Source organism: Hippocampus guttulatus, chromosome 21 (genome assembly GCF_054856545.1).
Source record: "Hippocampus guttulatus isolate MCC_2025c chromosome 21, RoL_Hgut_1.0, whole genome shotgun sequence".
NCBI classification, from domain to species: Eukaryota; Metazoa; Chordata; class Actinopteri; order Syngnathiformes; family Syngnathidae; genus Hippocampus; species Hippocampus guttulatus.
The window spans coordinates 3,951,284-3,971,059 of record NC_141281.1 but is presented as its reverse complement, the minus strand read 5'-3'; the positions used below and the strand labels follow the sequence as shown (position 1 = coordinate 3,971,059).

Genomic DNA, 19,776 nt, shown 5'->3' with positions numbered 1-19,776 from the left:
GAGTCGCGTTACCTTGAGGGAATTGTGTGTTTCAGTATGGATATTGCAAGCTGTGGCAGAGAGAGTAAACAGACTTAGGCTAACACAGGGGATGGGCCTGTTCACAGAAGCGGTTCGGTGACTGATGTTTGTCTGCGTCTATGTATTTGTTTGCCAAACAAATGCATTATTAACAAAGCGCCGCCGCATGTGATCCTTGCTGGGTTCTCGCCGTTTCTTTCGGTTTCTTTTCCCATCCTGCCGCGAACGAGTCGGGTGGCTGCCTCGGCTCCCCAATGTCAAAGGTAACGAAGTCGAAGAAAATTTGTTTCCGACAGATTTCAATGAAAATGTGACTCCTTCATCATCGTCATCGTGTTCACCCATTCATTGGCAAATACTGAAGCACGCTGTGTGTTCCGTTTCAAATCAATTTAGAAAAATGCATCAGATTCGTTATTCCTTTGCAGGAAGTGAAGAAAAATGAATCGCGGTGTGCTAAAAAAAAATTAAAATAACAAATAAATCACTATCAGCATTTTTCTTTCCTGACTGAAACATTTATGTAAACATATTGAAGATGTTGCTCTCCGTGAATCACCGTTTTCATCCATTATCTGAACTGCTTTATCTTGACGAGGCTCGCGGGCGTGCTGGAGCGGATCCCAGCCGTCTTTGGGCGGTCGGCGGGGTCCACCCTCAACTAGTTGCCAGCCAATCGCAGGGTACACACAGACGAACAACCATTGGCCCTCACAAAGTCTTATCTATAAGATCTATATGATACAATTAGCCTGTCAGGAGAAAAGCATCAGCTGGATCAATATGTTGCTCAAAATGGTGTCGCGCTCCATAACAACATCATGGAAGAAGCACAGAAGACAAATGTGAAGGAGGAACTTTGCAGATTTGATGCGTCGTACAGGTTATGCCTCCTTAGTCTTCAGACAAAATGCCTCCATTAACCGGCCCATGAAATGAATCAGGGCTCATTTGGAAGGAAAGCTGCAGAAAATGGCTTTCAAACACGACAGAAATGGGCCGGGCCACTTCCGACTTGCGATAAAGCCTGACATTGGCAATGCCTTTCCTTTTAACTTGCTGCCACATTCGATATTAGGCCGAGTAGTCCCCCGAGTATCATTGCGTCTCTAAAAGGAAGTGCCTGTAGTTTTGCCGGGGAGTAGCGTGAATAAAAATAATGCTGCGAAAGCCTTATTCACACTCACAATTGCACTTAAGGCAATTCAGCCATTGCGGGGACCGGCAGTGGGAGAAAATGAGTCTAGAGCATCATTTTTTTTTTTGCTTTCCCTCATGCATAACAATATCTTGGGTGGCTCATCTGCAATCAGTCGAAATGCTGAAAATCGCTATAAAACATGTGGCCATCTCAAGAATCGTTTTTACAACATTCGTAAGACCGGCCAGCCAGTGAGCGTAACATTTCGAAAGAATTCGATGAACAAGGTGGAATCTGTGGCATGTGTTTACAGGATTCTTTTTTTTTTAAGCAAAGACAGCCATTATGTAATTTTGTCAAAGCACAAAATTGTCACGGTGATCCTCGACTAAGAGTTGAGATTCAATAAGTGTCAACAGCTTGTGCACATTGGCTTTGACCTTTGCTCCCTGAATGCTGGCTGCTTCCAAGTAAATAAATGCCCACTTTGCGTTCATAAACCCCACTTGAATAGCCGTGTCAAGGTCACAGAGCCAATCAACACCAAACAAGAACTCAAATTAAATGGTGCTTATAACATCAAATATCGCAGAAGTCATACAAAAAAATGTTCCGAAAAGAAGCTAAAAATAAGAGTAACCAAATCACTGTGATTATTGCTTGTGTTTAAAAAAAAAAGTAATAATAATAATCTGGCATCTGGTGTTTCAACTGTTATCAAAGCAACAATCCTTTTCATCAATCATTTTTTCAGTTCGCAGGCTGGCTGCCGCTTTGATTGCGGCACGACCACCCAACCAAATTTCATGGAAAAACGGTCAAGTGGTGTTCCCGGATAGCAGACTTCAAGCAAAGTGCTGATCAGCCCATTCCGAAGTCGGTTCCCTCATCCAATGCCCGATGTTTCCATTGCTTTTGACAAAGAAGAAGAAAAGTGTTTTGTAATGAGGAGAAAGTCAGTCATCTGAGGCATCCTGTGAACATAAAACATTTTGCAAATAGATGACACTTTACCTGCCAACTAGCATCCTCTCGCGAGGCGGCGTAATTAAACGGTGCCATGTTTCAAGATGGCTGAGATGAGCGCCGGCGACTGTCAATTCAAGCCGTCTTGATGCTCAGGGGACGCAAATTGCTCCTCAAACACTTCAGTCTTTCAGAAGCGTTCGTCGACGCCGTACAAAAGACCCAACGAGCACGCAGGAATGCACCCGCTCGTAGGCATGACATAGAAATGCTCACACGTGCAGCCCGCGTGGGTGTTTATACACTCAAGCCAGCTCACTAATGAGTTAGTGACATCGTGCATGGGAATCTGCAACCACAGACGACATTCGTCAGATCAGTCCATTGCATAATTTACATTGCAAAACAGAAACGTTGCTTTTTTTATTTAAATGCGGATTGCGTCCTACAGCCACACGACACGCACACATGAATGCATCACTCCGCAAAGAGGTTTTTTAACAGACCTCCGACAGACAAGTCATACTTTTTAAAAATATCTCAACTCTGTCGGAGTTCAGTGCCTTTTAATGATATCTACAATGTTGTAATGATCTCTACCCAGCCGACAAAGCGGAATAAACCCCCATCTGGGCGTCAGTAAAAATGCAGCCTATCCTTAAAGAATGTAGCTTTTATACTCGCCGATAATTTGGATGACTCTGCATTTACTGCAAATGGAAGAAAAAAAAATACAATGCAGGCTGCATATCATAAATCTTAATAATTGCAATGTCCTCTCATTTGTACTCTATTGGGGAGGATAAATCCTGCTGGATGTTAATCCTTCCTGGAAGCTTTAAACGACCCCTTATATGGAGAGCAAAAAAAGTAAGTCAACTGATGGTCAGCACCCTCCTCAAACGGGTTTTGTTTTTCACCTTGTGTTTTTAATGGTCCCTATACCCCAAATGGGCCACATAAAGCCCGCGGCGGCATTGAACCTGGACCTTCCGTGCAATTGTACAACCGAATTTGGAGGGTTGAGGCACAACAACTGGAAATGGCCCCAAATTGCACCTTCAGACTAGCACGTCATCCTGCCCGGATGTTTCACTTCTTGGGTTCTCGATAGATTTTTGTGATCCTGTCATGATGAGCAGACTTTGACGTAAAAACATAAATAAATATAGCAAGTAAAAGCTCTCAAAAGGTGTTTTACATTTTAGAAATATAACAACAGTAGAACCTTGGAGGAATTGTTATACGAAGCCACAAATCAATGAACCTCTTTGAACATCCTGTATCATCAACATTTGTGACAGAGTTGCATTCGAATTTTCATTGATTTGGTGTGGCCCTTGGATGACTGGAAGGAAAAGATTCCACAAACCCGATTGAAGTCAGCTCTTCTAAAATATTGGATTTTAAACTTTAATAAACTCTTGTTTGGCAGATTGCTTTTGGCCATCTCATTGGTGCGGTCTGCACGATCTTTGTTTATGATTGCTCTGCGGTCCCTCCACCCAGATAGTAACAAGGAACAGTATGACTCTTGAGGACAAAAGATGGCAGCGGTTGCTCACATATCTTCTTTTTTTTGTGGGCCCAGTAAGCTGACTTTCTTCACCCAAATGGACGAGACATTTTGTTTTTGAACTTGTGGATGAATATTTGCATCTTCATGAAACTGAATACCAATGCTATGGATTATTAATGAGACACATCCCCGCTTTGTGTAAATAGAAGGACATTTCCTGTGTATGAACAAGTTTGCAACAGGTCAGTGACGTCACATACAGTATAACTTGATTATTTAGGGGAACTGAACATTTTTATTTAGTGATATTCATGGATATATTTAGTGAGTATTTTTTTATTGTTTTTTTCAAAGCATAAAAGTTTGAGAAACAACCACAAAACGTGCTTCTCTCTGCTCATATCAAATTGGTATTTTAAGAAAGGTGTATCGACTCTTTATATTCAGTGTCATTGGATCTGTGTTACTCAAAAGAGAATTGTATGTCACTAAAAGTGTAAACATCTCATACTGTTGCTCTAATCCGCAATAGGGCATCCATTTGGGATATGATGATGACATTTTCACCTCACAGCTCAGAATATCAATGTTTATTCGCTGACCAAATCCGAGGAATAAAATGGGTTGAAGTGTAATTACGTCTCTAAAAAGGTCACACGCTAATAAGATCAGCAACTAACGAACATTAATGACTTTGTCCTTTTGACCCAAAGGGCATTAAGGAGAGATTAAAAGCTCGCTCGTTATCATCGACTACCACCAACAGACACAATTGTAACTTTGGGCTTGTGTTCAGAATCTCCGACTGGCTGCCTCGACATCAGGAACACATCTGAGACAAGCAACAGGACCACACCAGATCCTTTGCATTTATTTAGCCTCATCACTTCACTTCTAGATAAATATTTGGAATATGTTTCACTTGTTTGGAGCGAGCTCTCACACGCTTCACATTTTGTGTGGGTGTCTAACAAGTAAGGTGTAGGTGGGCTAAAATGTTTACTGTGCAGCATGGCAATACTATTTAAATCAACACAAAACTACATGATCATATTTTACAACATTTTTTTTAACTTTTTTGCTTTATTAACACCAGTTTCGTGTGTGTGTGTGTGTGTGTGTGTGTGTGTGTGTGTGTGTGTGTGTGTGTGTGTGTGTGTGTGTGTGTGCGTGTATGTGTGCGTGTGCGTCTTGTGAAGGAGCACTGAGGCTGTTCCTTCTTGATACTTTAAGTCAAGAGTGCACGGAAAAATGCATTTTAATTCCCACTGTAACAGAATATGAAATGTTTTTTTCTGTTGTGGAATATCGAGCCGTAACGGTTCCACATCATACGAACGCTAAAGACTGCAACTCTTTCTTTTGGGTCTTATTTCAGGCTCCAAACTTGATCTACACTTCAGCACCACGGACAGCGACCACAGGCCCGCTTGACAATCTGAAGCTGCCACTAAACTCTCATTTGAATAAAAGATCTGCGCTTTGTCTCTACAATACAATATAGTTTATTAAGCGGGACATATATAGGGCTTCTTCTATTGTTTCCACATGTTACATTTCGTGAGCAACGTCACTGAACATTAAATCAGTCAAGAGCTATATGCGAATTCCGCAATGTAAAACACACGAATGTGAATAATGTACTTTAAAAATGATAGATTCGTTCTTTTTTTTTTTCCTTCCAATGAAAGGGCTCTTCAAGTCAAGCCGTTTCCAGTGGCCTCTTCTTGTCATAAATAGCTCTTCTTCTCGTGGCCAAATTCGGCTTATTTTCACCATCCAAACGAAACACCATTGACAGCACAAACCAAACAAAAAAATCCATTCGTGCAAAAGACGGCTTTGGGCGTGAAAGCGCTTCTCTCTCAGCGTGTCCATAATTCCAGAGACTTCACTTGGACGGAAAGCATATATTCTTTAAGGCTATACAAAACTTAAAATGGAGCATAACACACTCGCCGCCTCTTCCATGTCATGTCCTCTCTTGCTTTAATGTTGGCCTTTTTGGCAAAGTTCCCCAAGCCAGCAAAAATTCCAAACACCACGACGACGTCCTGACTGCATACAAGTTGATTGATGTGAATATTTGAATCTCCACGGTTCATACTGGACTAAGATAGTAGACGGATGTGAGGCGGAGGAGGAGCAGGAGGAGGAGGAGAAGGAGGAGGAGGAGGGGTAGTGGGAGGAGGATGGAAGAGTTTGAGGACATTCAGGAGTTTCATCGACTTCCTTGGCTGACAAGTTCTTTGAGTTTAAAATAAATTTCATGTTGTTGGTTTTTTTTTGTTGTTGTTATTCTTCTTGTTGTTGTCGTCCCAAGCAGAGTCACATCCAAGGTCAGATTATAGAGGAAAGACCAGAAAGCCTGAGAAGGTGGAGTATTTCCATCCGCCCATGAGGGTGCCACGCTCCAGCTTCAGATAGACGCGGTCCTCTCGCTCCACCATCAGCAGTACTCCATTACTGGCCGCCTCCCTCGTTACGTCCTGGTCCCCGGCAAAGGCTGATATGACTGGGTAATCATTTTGCATCAGGTTTACCTGCGGGGGAGTATAAGAAAAGAGGGTGGAGTGAGATAGGGTTCCCCCCCTCCTTTCGTGTGACCTTACACTTGTTCTTGCACCCAAAAAATAATAATCACAAACGCTCACCTGAATGGTTTGTCTGTTGTAGACCTTGACCACATGGAAACTGAAACTGTAAATGCCCCTCCTTGGAGCTTGGAAAACACTCGCCTTCAGGTCAAAATGGTTGCCGATGTTCACTAAAACCTGGATGCACAGATATTTTGTTATTGCCTGCGCCAACTGCTCCGGGGTGTCATTCTGTGCGTCGGACGGGAGATTGACTTGGTTTCAAATCGGAAACGGCATCGGTGCAAATACCGTCCACTCAACAGGGCACCGTTTGTAAAGACGCCTCAAGCCACTTGCTAATGAGTTGATACTAGCAGTGGGCTCTCCAAAACACATATTGCGAGAGGCTTAGAAAAAAAAAAAAGATGAAAAAGATCACAAATTCATCACCTTGAGGTGACTGCTTTGTGATTTTGCCCGGAATGAACGAAGGGAAATCAATGCTTGAATATTTTATACAAACAAAGCTCATTAAGTCAGACTCAGCCTCTAACAACGCTCAAAAGGGGTGATTTTTTTTGCGGGGGGCAGGGGGGGGGCACACACATCCAACAGCGTTAAGGCGGCTGCTTCTTCCGTCTCGGGTTAGATAAAAGTGAAAACTGATCGATAATCAATGAGGTATCACATTAGTTACAGAGGCATAAATGAAGTAAGTGTACAATCAGCCTCTAAGCAGAACTTTACACGTAAAAGGGCTGCTTGCAGCTTTCAACCAAACTAAAATAGCTTCCCCTTATTCAAATGTCTCTTTTTCAAGGATGAGGGGGCATGACAATGGATGTGGTTTAAATGAAATCTCTCATCAAACACTCCTAGGCCGTGCGTAAAAAATGGCATTTGACTTTTAAAATCAAGCGTAAAAGCTTGATTCCAGTTGCGGATCCTAAAAAAAAAACCCATAATGGTACCAGCGCCAACAGCGCTACTTTAAAGTTACTGAGAACAATTGTAAAATATAACAAGTCAGATACGACGTAAAAAAATCGCTCTAATCTATGAACTAAAAGGTGAGTTTTACGCACAACATTCATGAAATCAAAACGACCCCGTTCAACATGCAGCTTCATTTTAGCTGCTTTTTCATGGTTTAAATGACACGTCCAATCGAAAAAAAGATTTGCCTCTTTTTCCAATGCCGTTTTCACCTGGTCAAAGTAGATGGTCATGGAGGTGTTGCTCATCTCTGACGGCTCGTGGTTGGTTCCACGCACGGCCGAAAAAGCCACCTTGGCCCCTGCGGAGCGCACCGAGATGCCGAGAGAGGACGTGACCGCTCCGTCCGAGGAAGGGTTGGAGTCGCACACGACCAGACACTTCCCCTCCAGCACGATGGGCTCCGTGTCGTTCTGGCCGAGGCACAAAGCCACCGTACACCCCAGGAGGAGGAGGAGGAAGAGGGCCGGTCCCGGGCAGCGCGCTCGCGCCATGGTCGCTGATCCTGTGTTCCAAGCCGGCAGCCTCCGTGGAGGTTTCTTAGCACTCGATCACCTGGTGCACACTTTCCTCCCCTTCTCTCCTCCCTCTCTTCCTCTTGCTCGCTCTTAAAACACCCTCTGACTCCGCGTCTCCCCTCCTTCCTGCGCACCTTTACTTGGCTGGTTTTCGGGAGGCAACCTTTTACGGTCACACAAAGGTGGACGCACATCCTGAGAAATAAAACGAAATGTTTGATGTGAGAGAAAATCCGAGGCGATCGTTGAATAGTTTTCATCAAGTCGCCAGTCAATTTGAGCGCGTTGTCTGTGCGTAAAATGTCGCTGCAATCGATTCGTCGCATACTTTGTAAACGGCGAAACATGTTTTATCGTGTGCCCAGCCCTTTTTTGGGCAATCTAAGCTTTAAGTAGCACTTTTGAAAGGTTTCACGAGCAATTTAAGACCCACCTGCGCACTCCATGTTGCTGGTTCCTCCTCTGCCTCTCACCGACTGAAATGAGCGCTCAGATGTTGGTCCAAAGAAGGGGAGGGAGGAAAAACAGCCAAGGTCTCCGGGTTCTCTTTCAATGGATAACTCACGCCCATTGTTTGTTTCAACTCCTTACAAATGTGTCGGAACGAATAACAACACGCGTAAAGTCAGGGCGTGTTTGTTTTGCTTTCTCACAGGTTTAGGGGGCGCATCCACTTGGCTCTCGGTGTGTGTCATTTATATACTGCTGCTGTCTCAGATTAATCCGAAATCAAGGGTGGGGTGCGCGGGATAACCTTGCCGATGCGCACCACATCCAGCATCCGCGTACAGTGTCCGCGAACAAATCGACGCTTCGCTTGCAGTCCGAATAGAGATGCCTTTGCGCCACCCAGTGGTTGATTTGAGTTCCGCCCAAGTGGGAACCACTTGGTCACCTCCCTTGAAAAAAATCCCACTGCTAAATTTTGAGCGACATTCGAAGAGATGTATTTTTTTCAACCATGTGTTGTAGAAATGCATTGCATCACCCACAGAGTTCTTCCTTATATGTTGTCCAAGAGCTTGAAGGAGCTGCTTTTCTCCTTCACACATAGCTCGCTTTTAACAATATGTTGATGAAAGTTGTTAGAGTTCAAAGTACACTGCATTGAAATGGGTTTCGAACACGTTATTCCTGTCATAAATTTAAAAGTATGCGTATTCGTGTAACCAGGTTGATTATTGTGGATATAGTTTGCACTGATTCCGGTATGTTTTTTTGTTTAGGTTACATTTGGTTTTGTTCCCCGATGGGCCCTTTTTGGCTTCACCTGTTCTCGTCATCCGGGTCCCTCGTGCTCACCTATCAGCTCCCTCAAGCCTTTGTGTCTTGTGCAGGTGTTTCTCGTTGTCACATAGCTTTGCTTGTATTTTAGTTCTCAGGATTCGCTCAGACTTGGATGGATCATTGTGAGTGTCTGCCATGTTTTATTCCTGTCATCATGTGTTTGCTACTTTGGTTTCTTGTGATTTTCAAGACTTTGTTCGAGTGTTTGAATTTTTCCGGTGAACTCCTGTTGGTATTTTTGTTCAATACGTTTTGGTCAGTCTTCCCTGCTCTTCCCTGCCTTCCTGGTTTGTGTGATCTGATTACTGAGTAAAACCCGATGTAGAACCCCAATGCAAGTGATGCAGTCAAGGCCTTTGACACTCCTTCAATTCGGCCACTTGGAAATGTGTGCACATGACCGTTTAGCGCCATGTACAGATTTTGTTGTGCATGTTTGCATGTGACAAGAGGAATCAAATGGGATCAGATATGCATGAAGCCACAAGCATGATTATAGCCGCTGAGTATCTTATATATTATATAGAATATTTATAGATTGGCACATTAGATGAAGACTGATACGTAGACATTTTCTGGCATGGATGGGATTTTTATCCATGTGAGGAAGAAAAAAAATCTCAATGTATCATTTCAACGACGACGTGTGGTTTGTGGTTTCAATCAAAGCACGGGTGTTTCGTTCATGTTTACGGATTGAGAGCCAGGGGTGGGGAAAAAAAACACTCCACTTTTCTCATCAAGGTTTGGAGGAGCATGGATGGTCTTGATATACAAGTCGCACGGTGTCCCGGTGCAAAGCTTCACATGACTTGCACTGCAGAGAAAAAGGAATTTTCGGCTTAATCACAGTACTCCTTCCCCCTTTCTCAACCCCGATTTGACAAACGTTGCACTGTCAAGAGTCGACTGCCAAACCATGCGGAAGAGTGACATCAGGTATCCACGAGCCACAACTGACCCGAGGCCTTCAAGAAGGACACGTAGCAATGGAAAAACATCAAATGTCACGTAGGGGGGGGGGGGGGGGGGGGGGGGGGACATGCAAGCAAAAAGGGATGTGGCCTATATGGCATTAACATACCAGGGGCAGCCGTTGCCCTAAAAGAGGGGCCGCACGTCCTTCAGGAAAGCTGATTGGCCCGACTGACGACCACGTTACGCTTATTTCCCCTGACAGCTAGCAGTGCCTACTGGCTTCCAGGAACGGGGAGGTCGATGATGTGCCAGCTCTTAAAGCGAACCATCTGCCTTTATTTTATTTTATTTTTTTGTATGTGTGTATGTGTGAGAAAATGACTTAGCCTACCATGGGTGGTTTGTGTTTCTATCTACACATGTTTCTTTCATGCAATGAGTCCACATAGAGGTCAGATGTGGGCTGATGACGCATGATTCCCTGTGGTTGTTAGGGACATATTGTGCAGTGTGTGTTAAATGCAATCGGATGCAATCAAAACATCACGCATTAAGAAACATTACATCTACTAAACGGCGCATTCACTGTTGGCACGACCCTCCATATCCATCTGCCTTCCCGTCCATCTGTCAGCTATAAATATCTCCATATAGTAGGCCTATATTCACATGTAGAATTAGCCCAACTTGTCATTTTGGCCTGAAAGAAGCCCTTAAGTGGCATGAAGAGTTAGTGTGTCATGGGTTTCTTACATCACTAGGTGTGAGCTCCTTATGACATCAGCCTGACCACTTCCTCCCAGGGGCTTCAAAATTCCATTTGTGCCATTGTAGAGATGACAAACTAATTGAGTCAAGCTTCCATACTCATATGATTGTGTGTCAAAATAAGTCTTCTACTTGTTTTTGAACTCGTCTTTATTAATGGCATCACAAGCCTGGCTCATTTAAGATGATTATCGCTGCCGATTAGGCATTTTGCTGAAGGCCACTGATATTGTGGTGGCTCTCAGAGCTGACTTGTGTGTATTCAATTCACCCATTCACAACTTGAGTCCACTTTTCCCCTAAAGTATGCTGGCCTACAATCTATTTCCTGATTAGAGGCTGAATGGATGGACTTATTATCATCAGTTTTGCATGATCTTGACAGCATTTGCCAGCATTTCTCTGTAAACTGAGTTGCAATTCGTAGTTTAGCTTAAAGGAGACATTAGTTTTAATTTAATTTTATTATATTTTATTTTATGCAGGTGAAAAAAAAGTTGCCTTTAATTGTCAAGATGTAAAGCTGTCCGACAGACGATTTAGCCACTCGATCACATCAGTTATCTCCGTACCGACTGTTCTGCAGTCTTTTCCATGCAAACATTTGCCGTGATTCGCGGAAATGAATTCTTTCAAAGGGTCCGCTTGTAGGTCTGTTATTCTTATTTTTACTTTTTTGAAAACTTTTTTGAAGCTGCAAGTCCATATAGTTTCCGGAAACTTCATTAGGGCAGTGCTACGGTAATTAAATGGGAGGTACGATGCATTCGGGTACTGTATTGTTCCAGTTCCGACCTCAAAGCGTTCGAGGCGAATGGGAACAATAAAGATGGATTAGATTGATGGAATTAGAGATAGAAAAGATGGAATTAAAGATAGATTGTTTATTTTTGTCGTTCGTTCCAACACAGTTAGACCTCCAGCAATTTATCTTCACAAATCTTGGGCCTCCCAGTTGAAATGTTTGTAAAAGTGCGCAGTTGGAAATCGAAAAAGGCTGATTTCCCACTCTCATCGAATGCAGCATTACACTGACGTTGCTACGGCGACAGGACGCCAATGCGGTGAATGTTGTTTTCTGGCTTTTCTTCACAATTCTAAGTTCATGAAGACGCCGGGTCAAAGTTTTAAAGGCGGTGTTCGACAAATCATCTCTGCAGCGTGAAACCATTGCATGCCGTCATAAACGAAGCGCTTCACAATCGGCGAGAGAAGTGCAAACATGTTAGCATTAAAATCAACGAGGTTACAACGAGCTCACAAACTCCCCCGAGCATCCCTTGAAAGCTTTATAGAAAGGTAACACGCGTGTATTTCTCAAATCATTTTCTGTAATTGTTTGAGTCTTCTAAGTTATTGTGCCAGTATTAACCACTGTTTACTACAAATGCCGAGCTAATTTACTGTGTTCATTGAAGCCCCACCAGGGAGTAAGTAGTTATGTCAACATGTCAAAGTAAATGTGCTACTGATTAGATTCAGATCACATGAAATTGTATTACCTTTGTGCAGTTCACTTCATCATTACATATAGTCAAGGGGATATGATAAGCCTGCCAGTGGCACGCAAAAGAACAGCAGGAAGAACAGCTAGTGGCATGAAAACATCAATTTTTTTCCTTCGGGTTTTGATGTTCTGGTACTTTTTTTTTTTTGGTAGATTGCCATACGACATCCAGAATAAGATTCTCTCCTACCTGGATGCTGGCGCACTCCTCTGCGTCAGCCACGTCAGTAAGACCTTCTATCAACTTGCCAATGATGAGTAGGTAGTATCACACACACACACACACACACACACACACACACACACACACACACACACACACACACACACACACGCTGTGCATGAAAAGGCAACCATGTTACAAATCCACTCTGAAGAGGATTTCAGGATTCAATGCAATCGTAAAAGACGAGCGAGGAAAAAGCAGGGTCTGGGGAACCTTTGCGGAGATAATTAGAATTCAACTCTGCAGCTGCCTTCAGATCATAATTTTGATGTAGGCTATTTCAATAATAGGACATCAGTGTCACGGCTAGTTTAGTGCCAATTTCAGGTAAAGAGCAGGTTGTTGGTGTTAGTGGAACATTCGGAAATGAAGATGGAGAACCACAACAAATACGTGTTACTCTTAGATGCATACTGCATGTGACACTTTTTGGCATTACCACTGATTCATTTCCCTTCTTACCAACACAACCAATGCAGGGTCTTATGGAGAAATATATGCAAGCGGCTGCTGAGCAAGAGGCCAATGAGCATGGTTGGGGAGATGCTAGAGAAGAGCACATTGGAGGCTGGAGATCAACCTTGGGGTTACTGGAAGCTACGCTACTTCAAAGCTCTTGATGCGTGGAATAGGAGGAAGTGGAGAAAATACAACGCAGTCATCAGCCGTCACACAGGGTTGCCCAGTCAAGTAGTTCAGATGCTCCGGTAAGACAAAGACTACCTATGACAGTAAGTGTTCAAACATATGAATTACTGTCATCCCCTCGCCATATCACGGTTCACATTTTGTGGTCTTACCAGTTTTTATGACTGCTTCTCGTGGCTGCAAAGTGATCAGACTACTTTTCACATCCCTTTGCATCTTATAATGGGAGCCTAAATAGGTAGGACTCCAGTTCATCGTCAGACCCCAAACTGTTTTTGTTGCTCAGATACAACTTTATTTTCATTGTTTGGTGATGAGGGTCACCTGCTTGGAATTATCCTTTGTAGAACTATTATTTAGGTGTTAGACTTACATTCCATTTTAGAGCTTCCATTTAATGTAATAGCGAGTTTTAACATAATTACATTGAAGGTGAATTATTGGCAGATTTTGTGCAGAACATTTGACCAGATTACCGGGGGGGGAGTGCTGCTTGGTATGAATACTCAGAGGTACTGTATTTCGGCATCCGTGATCGGGGGTTGGGCTCCTTCACCGCCTCCCCGCTAACTCTCTGCTGGGTTGGTGCAACCTTTGATTAGAGACTGGAAGGTGCTCCATTTTGACTTCCATGCCGGTTGCTGTGGTACAAAGGGGGAAATGGAAATAAGTGTTTTCCTCGTGGAGGCTGTCTGAATTGTTGAAATAAATTACTTCCCCTCCCGACCTCTCATCAGGAACACATACAGTAGTTTCTCTCGCTTCCTTCCCCACCAAGTCAGACACTTCCCCTCGGGGTTTATCTGTTTGAGACACTCCGGAGCGTGCGATTTACCTTCCTAATAAGCATTTCAGAAGACATCACACATACAGACAATGGCAGACCAAATCCCCATCGTCATCTCGGTCCTCACAGGTTGCTCCAGTTTTTGCCTTTGTTTCTCCCTCAGCGAGGCACAAGCTAAAGCACAATAGGAACAGTCCCAGAGCCTCAGTTTAGACTGAAACAGACAAAGAAATTCATCAGAGCGGGTGATTTTCTTTGCATGTCATTATTGTATTTTATTCCACTAGTAATTTCACAGAAGTTCCTTGACGGCCGATAAAGCAAACAGAATAGCCATTAACACATTTCCATCTCTGTCCGGAATCACCTAAGCCTGCTGCACATCCTTTCTATTTCCATCTCTTTGTCTGGCCAACCTGCAAGAATGTTTCTCCCCTTCTTTACGGTCCAACTTGGCATACTGTACATGTCAACACATGCTTCTTTTTTCGCCTTTGCCACTTCTGCATTTGTTCTGCATCGCATCGTCTTGTGTTTCTTGTCTCCTTTCCCGAGTTCTGTCAATGCCTCACTCCTTGCTAGTTCAGTGCCAGCCATTTTCAAACCCTTTGGAATAGATATATACAAGTGAGCAAGCCTGCAAGGTAGTGTGCAAACGTGTACGCGTATGTGTGTGCAATGAACAAAAGGAAAAGAAACAAGAATTGCATCTGCCATGTATGTCCTGTCAATCCGTCCAAAGGGAGACGGACTAAAAAGAAAAAAAAAAAACCTGACACTGCAGATACTGCAGATTTAGCCTAATGCTCTAAATGGAAGTTATGGCATTTTAGAAACGTCACCTGGGAGCTGACCGTCATGGACAAATCAAAAAATGAAGTCACATACGATCTTAGCTGGCTCCGGTTCTTTGAGACCTCTGCGGTGCTGTGCTGGAATGGAACCCTCTGGCCTGACTTCCATCAGATTTCCACCATTCAGCTCCACGGCGTCAGCAGAGTAGCCCTCAGCTGCCCCGGACTCAAGGCGTAAGGCAGTCTGCATCCATTCGAATTCAACTGCCGCTCCGGCGCATCTGCTCTTCCCTGTGAAATTGATTGTCGTCTTCTTGCTCTGACAGACCTGGCTGGAGGTCCCTCATGGATGTGGTGGACATGCAGAGTGTGACCAAAAGCATGCAGGACTATGGCCAGGACCAACTAGTTGAATTGAAGCTATTAAAGCCCGACGTTGTCATGGGGCTTTGGAGGGTATTTGTTTTTTGTTTTGCTTTTTAAATCTCTTTCAAACGGATGCGGTTCCTCACAAAGCACTCCACTCAAATGTGTCTTTTCTATTTAATTGAGAACTGTATTTTATTTAGACACGGTTTCATGAAAGGTGGCAAAGTAAATAGAACAAAAAGGCCCAAGGGGGGAAAAAAAAAAGCTTCTGAGACACGATTGGGATAAACATGGAGAAAAAAATGAGGATGCAAAATAATCGCAACAACAAGCTCTGAAGAATTTGAGCGGTTTGATTGACAACTGTGACTGCTTAGACAGAGTAGCATCAGCCTATTTGTTCTTCTTCCATCCGAGCTTCTTGCTCTGACATCACATCATGCCTGCATGTTTTCAGAGAAAGGTTCGGTTGGAAAATATGGCCCCTTTCACCGAGGTTTCTGCAAAATTAGGTTTAGCTAGCAGCCAAAATGCAATTCTGTAGTCACATAAGCTTCGGCATGTGGTGTGGCAAATCAAACACCAACAGTGAAAATTGTTTTCAACGTAACAACTCCTTGACCCAAACTCTGTTTCCCCCCCTTTCACTTGCCTTTAACACCTTCCGAAGCTGGGCAGTTACAGGTTTGCCTTCGTTCTCCCCCCCATTATTCTGTGTCAGTACCTTTCACATAGAACAGCAACACAGGAAAAAGCCCCGGTAAGACAACTTTGACGAGCGGCGTAAAAGTTTTAGAACAGAATCGGATAACTCCTGAAAGGTGCAAACTTGGATCGTGATGAAAACTAACACGTGCATTTGACTGAGCCAAGTGGGTTTGATCATTTTAAATGAAGAAGGAATATGCATGTAAAACTTTGGAGGTATTCTTCAACCATCGTAAGAGAAGTCAACAAAACAATGCTGATTTGAGTGTTCTGTTCACAGGAGCAGCGCAGTGTTGCCTTCGTCACGTTCACCCTCCACTTGTACATGCTGCTGGAGAGAAGTACCCAGGGATCTTCTCTTAGGTGGGCTAACACCTCTTTTTTTTTCTCATTTGTCCTCATCAGCTTGGCCCAAGTGTGGTCAATCTGTCATTTTCCCCTTTCTGTCAAGACGAAATATTCAATACAAAGAGCCTTACATGGATACAAACGGATCCCGGCTGTATTACAATGAAGTGTAAGCCACCATCGTTTAATAAAAACAAAAAAACAAAAACAGTGCCCTTTAATTACAACACAAGCGTTGCAATCATAAAATGAAATAGTTCAGTCGTCTTGTCAATTCTTTCCAGCAGCATTTCTGACAACCGCTCATACGTGTGCACATAGCCCCCTCTACTGGCCTTACGTGAGAACACGTTTCAAATGTATTCTTTTCTTTTCTGTAGTCCCTACGTCGAGCGTGTGCTCGAAGCCCCATTTGATGACATCGATCCTGATTATGGTCTCCACGGATACCAGCTACACATAGTTCTCCACAGCACTGAATGCGAGATCATGTCTGCAAGTTTCTCTCAGTTATTCTGCCGAAGAGGTGATTTTTTTTTTTCATTTTATCGGATACGCATAATACAACTTGAGGTGTGAAACAAACACATGCCCAAATAAACTCTGCAACAAAAATAAATATTGATCATCCGTTGGCTGTGAACATACAGTATCATGATGTCTTTCAGATCAGATCTGCGATGGCCATATCCAACTTCCTGCCGTTAACGACAGCTGTTTTTCAAAGCACGCACCTTTATCAGGAAATGTTACTCTGCCCTGGAGGTGCGAGGCCCTGCGAGGCGAAGTCAAGGTGCCGCTTTGCCACTTTGCTATCTGACTTATTCTGGAGCCACTCACTCACTAATTGGTAGAAAGTTCCGAGACTACCAAACGGAGATTTTAATCAGATGAAAAAAAATTGTGTGCCAAAGATAAACTTTATTTTGTTCAAATTTACTGATCATTTATTGGCATCCAACCAGTTTTTCTGTGTATTCAATTCGATTTCAGCAGTATTTAGAAGCTATTCACAAGCGCAGACAACTGTCGTTGACAAATAAAACATATTTGAACATCCTAGTAAGGATGCATATATCATTAATGTGTAATATCAATAACTTGGGGCCGATCACAGACTCTTGAGGTAGCCCATAAATCACCTAAAATAGCTTGGATTACATATTGATCATTCAAGTCTCTTTGCATCCATTTACTGTATGTGCCAACCCTCTTATGCCACTCGTCTATTGCCGTTTTTTTTTGTTGTTTTTTGAGACGTAAACGGGGTACGTTGAAAAGAAGTTTGACAATCAAATGTTATGTGGGTTCTCCAAATCACTCGTTGAAAACCGTCCCCCAAGAAACTCATAAGTGGATCCTCCCCGCGAAGGCTCGCATGCTCCTAAAAATGAATTTGTACAATTCGCCCACAGACACATTTTAACACACGTCCTCTCTTCCTCAGAATCGCTGTATCATGAGCCTCACTCTTCTCGATGAGTTCAACAGACCCTTTTGGTGCGTGAGCTCACCAGTTGCCCTGAAGCACCCGGAGATGCCGTTGTCGCTTTTCCATGCCGCGGAACACTTCCTCGTCCGCTATCAGGACACCGAAGGGCAAGTCGTGATGAAATTTGTGCAGATGGAGGAACAGAAGCAAATTTTCCTTGTCGGCTTAGTAGTTTACGTGACAACCTGCAAAGTCAACAAGTACTTCAGAAAAGAATACTAAGGGTAGAAAGAACACTAAACGTTTCCTGATTCTGATCCGATCCGGATTCTCGCAATTGCATTGAATCACTTGCATTGTTTTTTCCGATCTTTTCTCCATTTACCTAGAAAACACATTTTATCCATACAGCATCCCAAAGCCTCTCGATTACTTATAGTTCTACTCTCCTGCTGCAAGCAGAGAAAGCTGTTCTTATTCTACTAACCGTGCTTAGTATAAGGCTAACCTTGGTGACATCTGCACTTTTGAGAGCCATGCAAAAGCATTGCACATACACACACACATGCAGCCACCATTCATCATTCAGGAAGCGAGACCTCTATGAACACCGCCTCGATTTGACCCACTTGTATTATGTCATCATCTCTCCATCATGAGGCCACCTTCAATGCCACACCCATTAGTGATGCTCGCCCGTCACTTAGGCTGGGCTTTTTCATATCTAACCTAGCCATAAATGTCCAAAGCAAATGAAATGATTTATTGTATTTCTGGCATGCCTGCATTTTAACATGAGGACATTTCCCCGGAAAGCCGCCAAATGACTTGAAAGTGGCCGTGTCGTCGTATTTTAAGGATATCATGGGGACATTGACATTGTAGTCGCTTTCAGATGTGGCAGCCGTTTTGAGCGTGCCGTCGCAATGTTTGATGCCTCACATGATTTTGTTTCTCTATGAAACGATTGTCCATCACAGTAAGAAAAAACAAATAAACTAACAGAATAGCATATCAAATTGGTTGTAACAGTTTAAGCAGAATAGAAAATGGATGGCCCGATCCCCCCCTCCCCTAGCTCATCATTTTAATTGGAATCTCATTGGCAAAGTGGTTTACTTCTGAGAGCGATCCTGGAGGAAGAGGAAGAAAATGACCACACGAGGGCAGTAAAGCACTTTGGCTTTTGGTTTGAGAAAAAAGACAAGAGCAAATTTTATTTTTTATTTTTATTTTTTATCCAAAGACAATTCCAAAACTCTTTACAAAATAAAAAAAAACAAAAACATTTCTTGTCAACAGAGCATGTATGTTAATATTAATGGTCCCTGACATGGGTCAAGGATTGGCAGCAACAATGATGCCCACGCATTGCTATTTTTCTTCTTCTACAAAGTCATTGTCAGCTTTTGAAAGGACAAAAGAAGTCAGCTTCCCAGACTGTTGGACAAAGATATCTTCATATTTGTTTCTACTTAATACTACTTCCGCACATACCATACATAATAAACATGAATCTTCCATGTTATTTTGGAGAAATTGGCTCGTGTTCAGATAATGAACCAATGCTTCTGGTGGTGTCAAAAACCGGCCATGTGCTCATGAAGTTGCTTTGTTTGCCACATTGCAAAATGATCCGGTCAACCTGCAAGGCGTGTGGCTCCAATGTCTGCAAAATGTTTCGACGGTTGATCCATGTGGCTCGACCTTCATAGGAAGACAAAGGACTTTTTTCTGATCGGCGTACATATTCTCATGCATGTCCTCCTCCGCTGATGTTCGACCAACCTAGTGAATCGGAACACGTCTCATCTGATAATTTGAGCGAACACTTAGAGGACAGCATTCATCAATGTCAACGGGCTTTTTGCCAGTTGTGCATTTCTTTCCACGTATGCCCAATCCCCGTATCACCGTTCCTGTGTGTCCAGCAGAACTGTGTGCGGCCTTTGCCACCACAGCAGTGCACAGTCTTGTCTGTCAAGGTTCTAAGGCACCGCAAAGAGGCGGCCAACTACCAAGCGTGCACTTAAAACGGAAGACAACAAACAGCAAACAGGCCTCGGCCATAGTTTGCTTTCACTATGATCTCTCTGAACTGGATCAATTCCCCTGCACAGGTTAGGAAAGTGACATTTTGCAGGGACAACACAAAAGGGAACAGTAACGATTACATTTTACAAATGATACATACACTTTGTTGGCCTAGACCGAAGTTTTTTCCCCCCCATGAGTTGAAATCAT

General features: G+C 43.3%; 2 protein-coding genes across 2 annotated transcripts; one reads left to right on the top strand and one right to left on the bottom strand.

The window, feature by feature from the left end:
- Positions 1-5,136: 5,136 nt before the first annotated feature.
- cbln2b (cerebellin 2b precursor) lies at positions 5,137-8,531 on the bottom strand. Its single transcript, XM_086102552.1, has 4 exons — positions 8,174-8,531; positions 7,435-7,935; positions 6,302-6,421; positions 5,137-6,190 (listed from the first exon to the last, which is right to left on the bottom strand). The coding sequence occupies exons 2-4, from the start codon at positions 7,714-7,716 to the stop codon at positions 5,993-5,995; spliced, it is 600 nt and encodes a 199-aa protein (XP_085958678.1). The 5' UTR covers positions 7,717-7,935; positions 8,174-8,531; the 3' UTR covers positions 5,137-5,992.
- Positions 8,532-11,765: 3,234 nt separating this feature from the next.
- fbxo15 (F-box protein 15) lies at positions 11,766-18,810 on the top strand. Its single transcript, XM_086102127.1, has 9 exons — positions 11,766-12,012; positions 12,374-12,478; positions 12,926-13,153; positions 14,715-14,909; positions 15,002-15,131; positions 16,033-16,115; positions 16,481-16,626; positions 16,769-16,893; positions 17,548-18,810. The coding sequence occupies exons 1-9, from the start codon at positions 11,936-11,938 to the stop codon at positions 17,812-17,814; spliced, it is 1,356 nt and encodes a 451-aa protein (XP_085958253.1). The 5' UTR covers positions 11,766-11,935; the 3' UTR covers positions 17,815-18,810.
- The last annotated feature ends 966 nt before the right edge of the window (positions 18,811-19,776 follow it).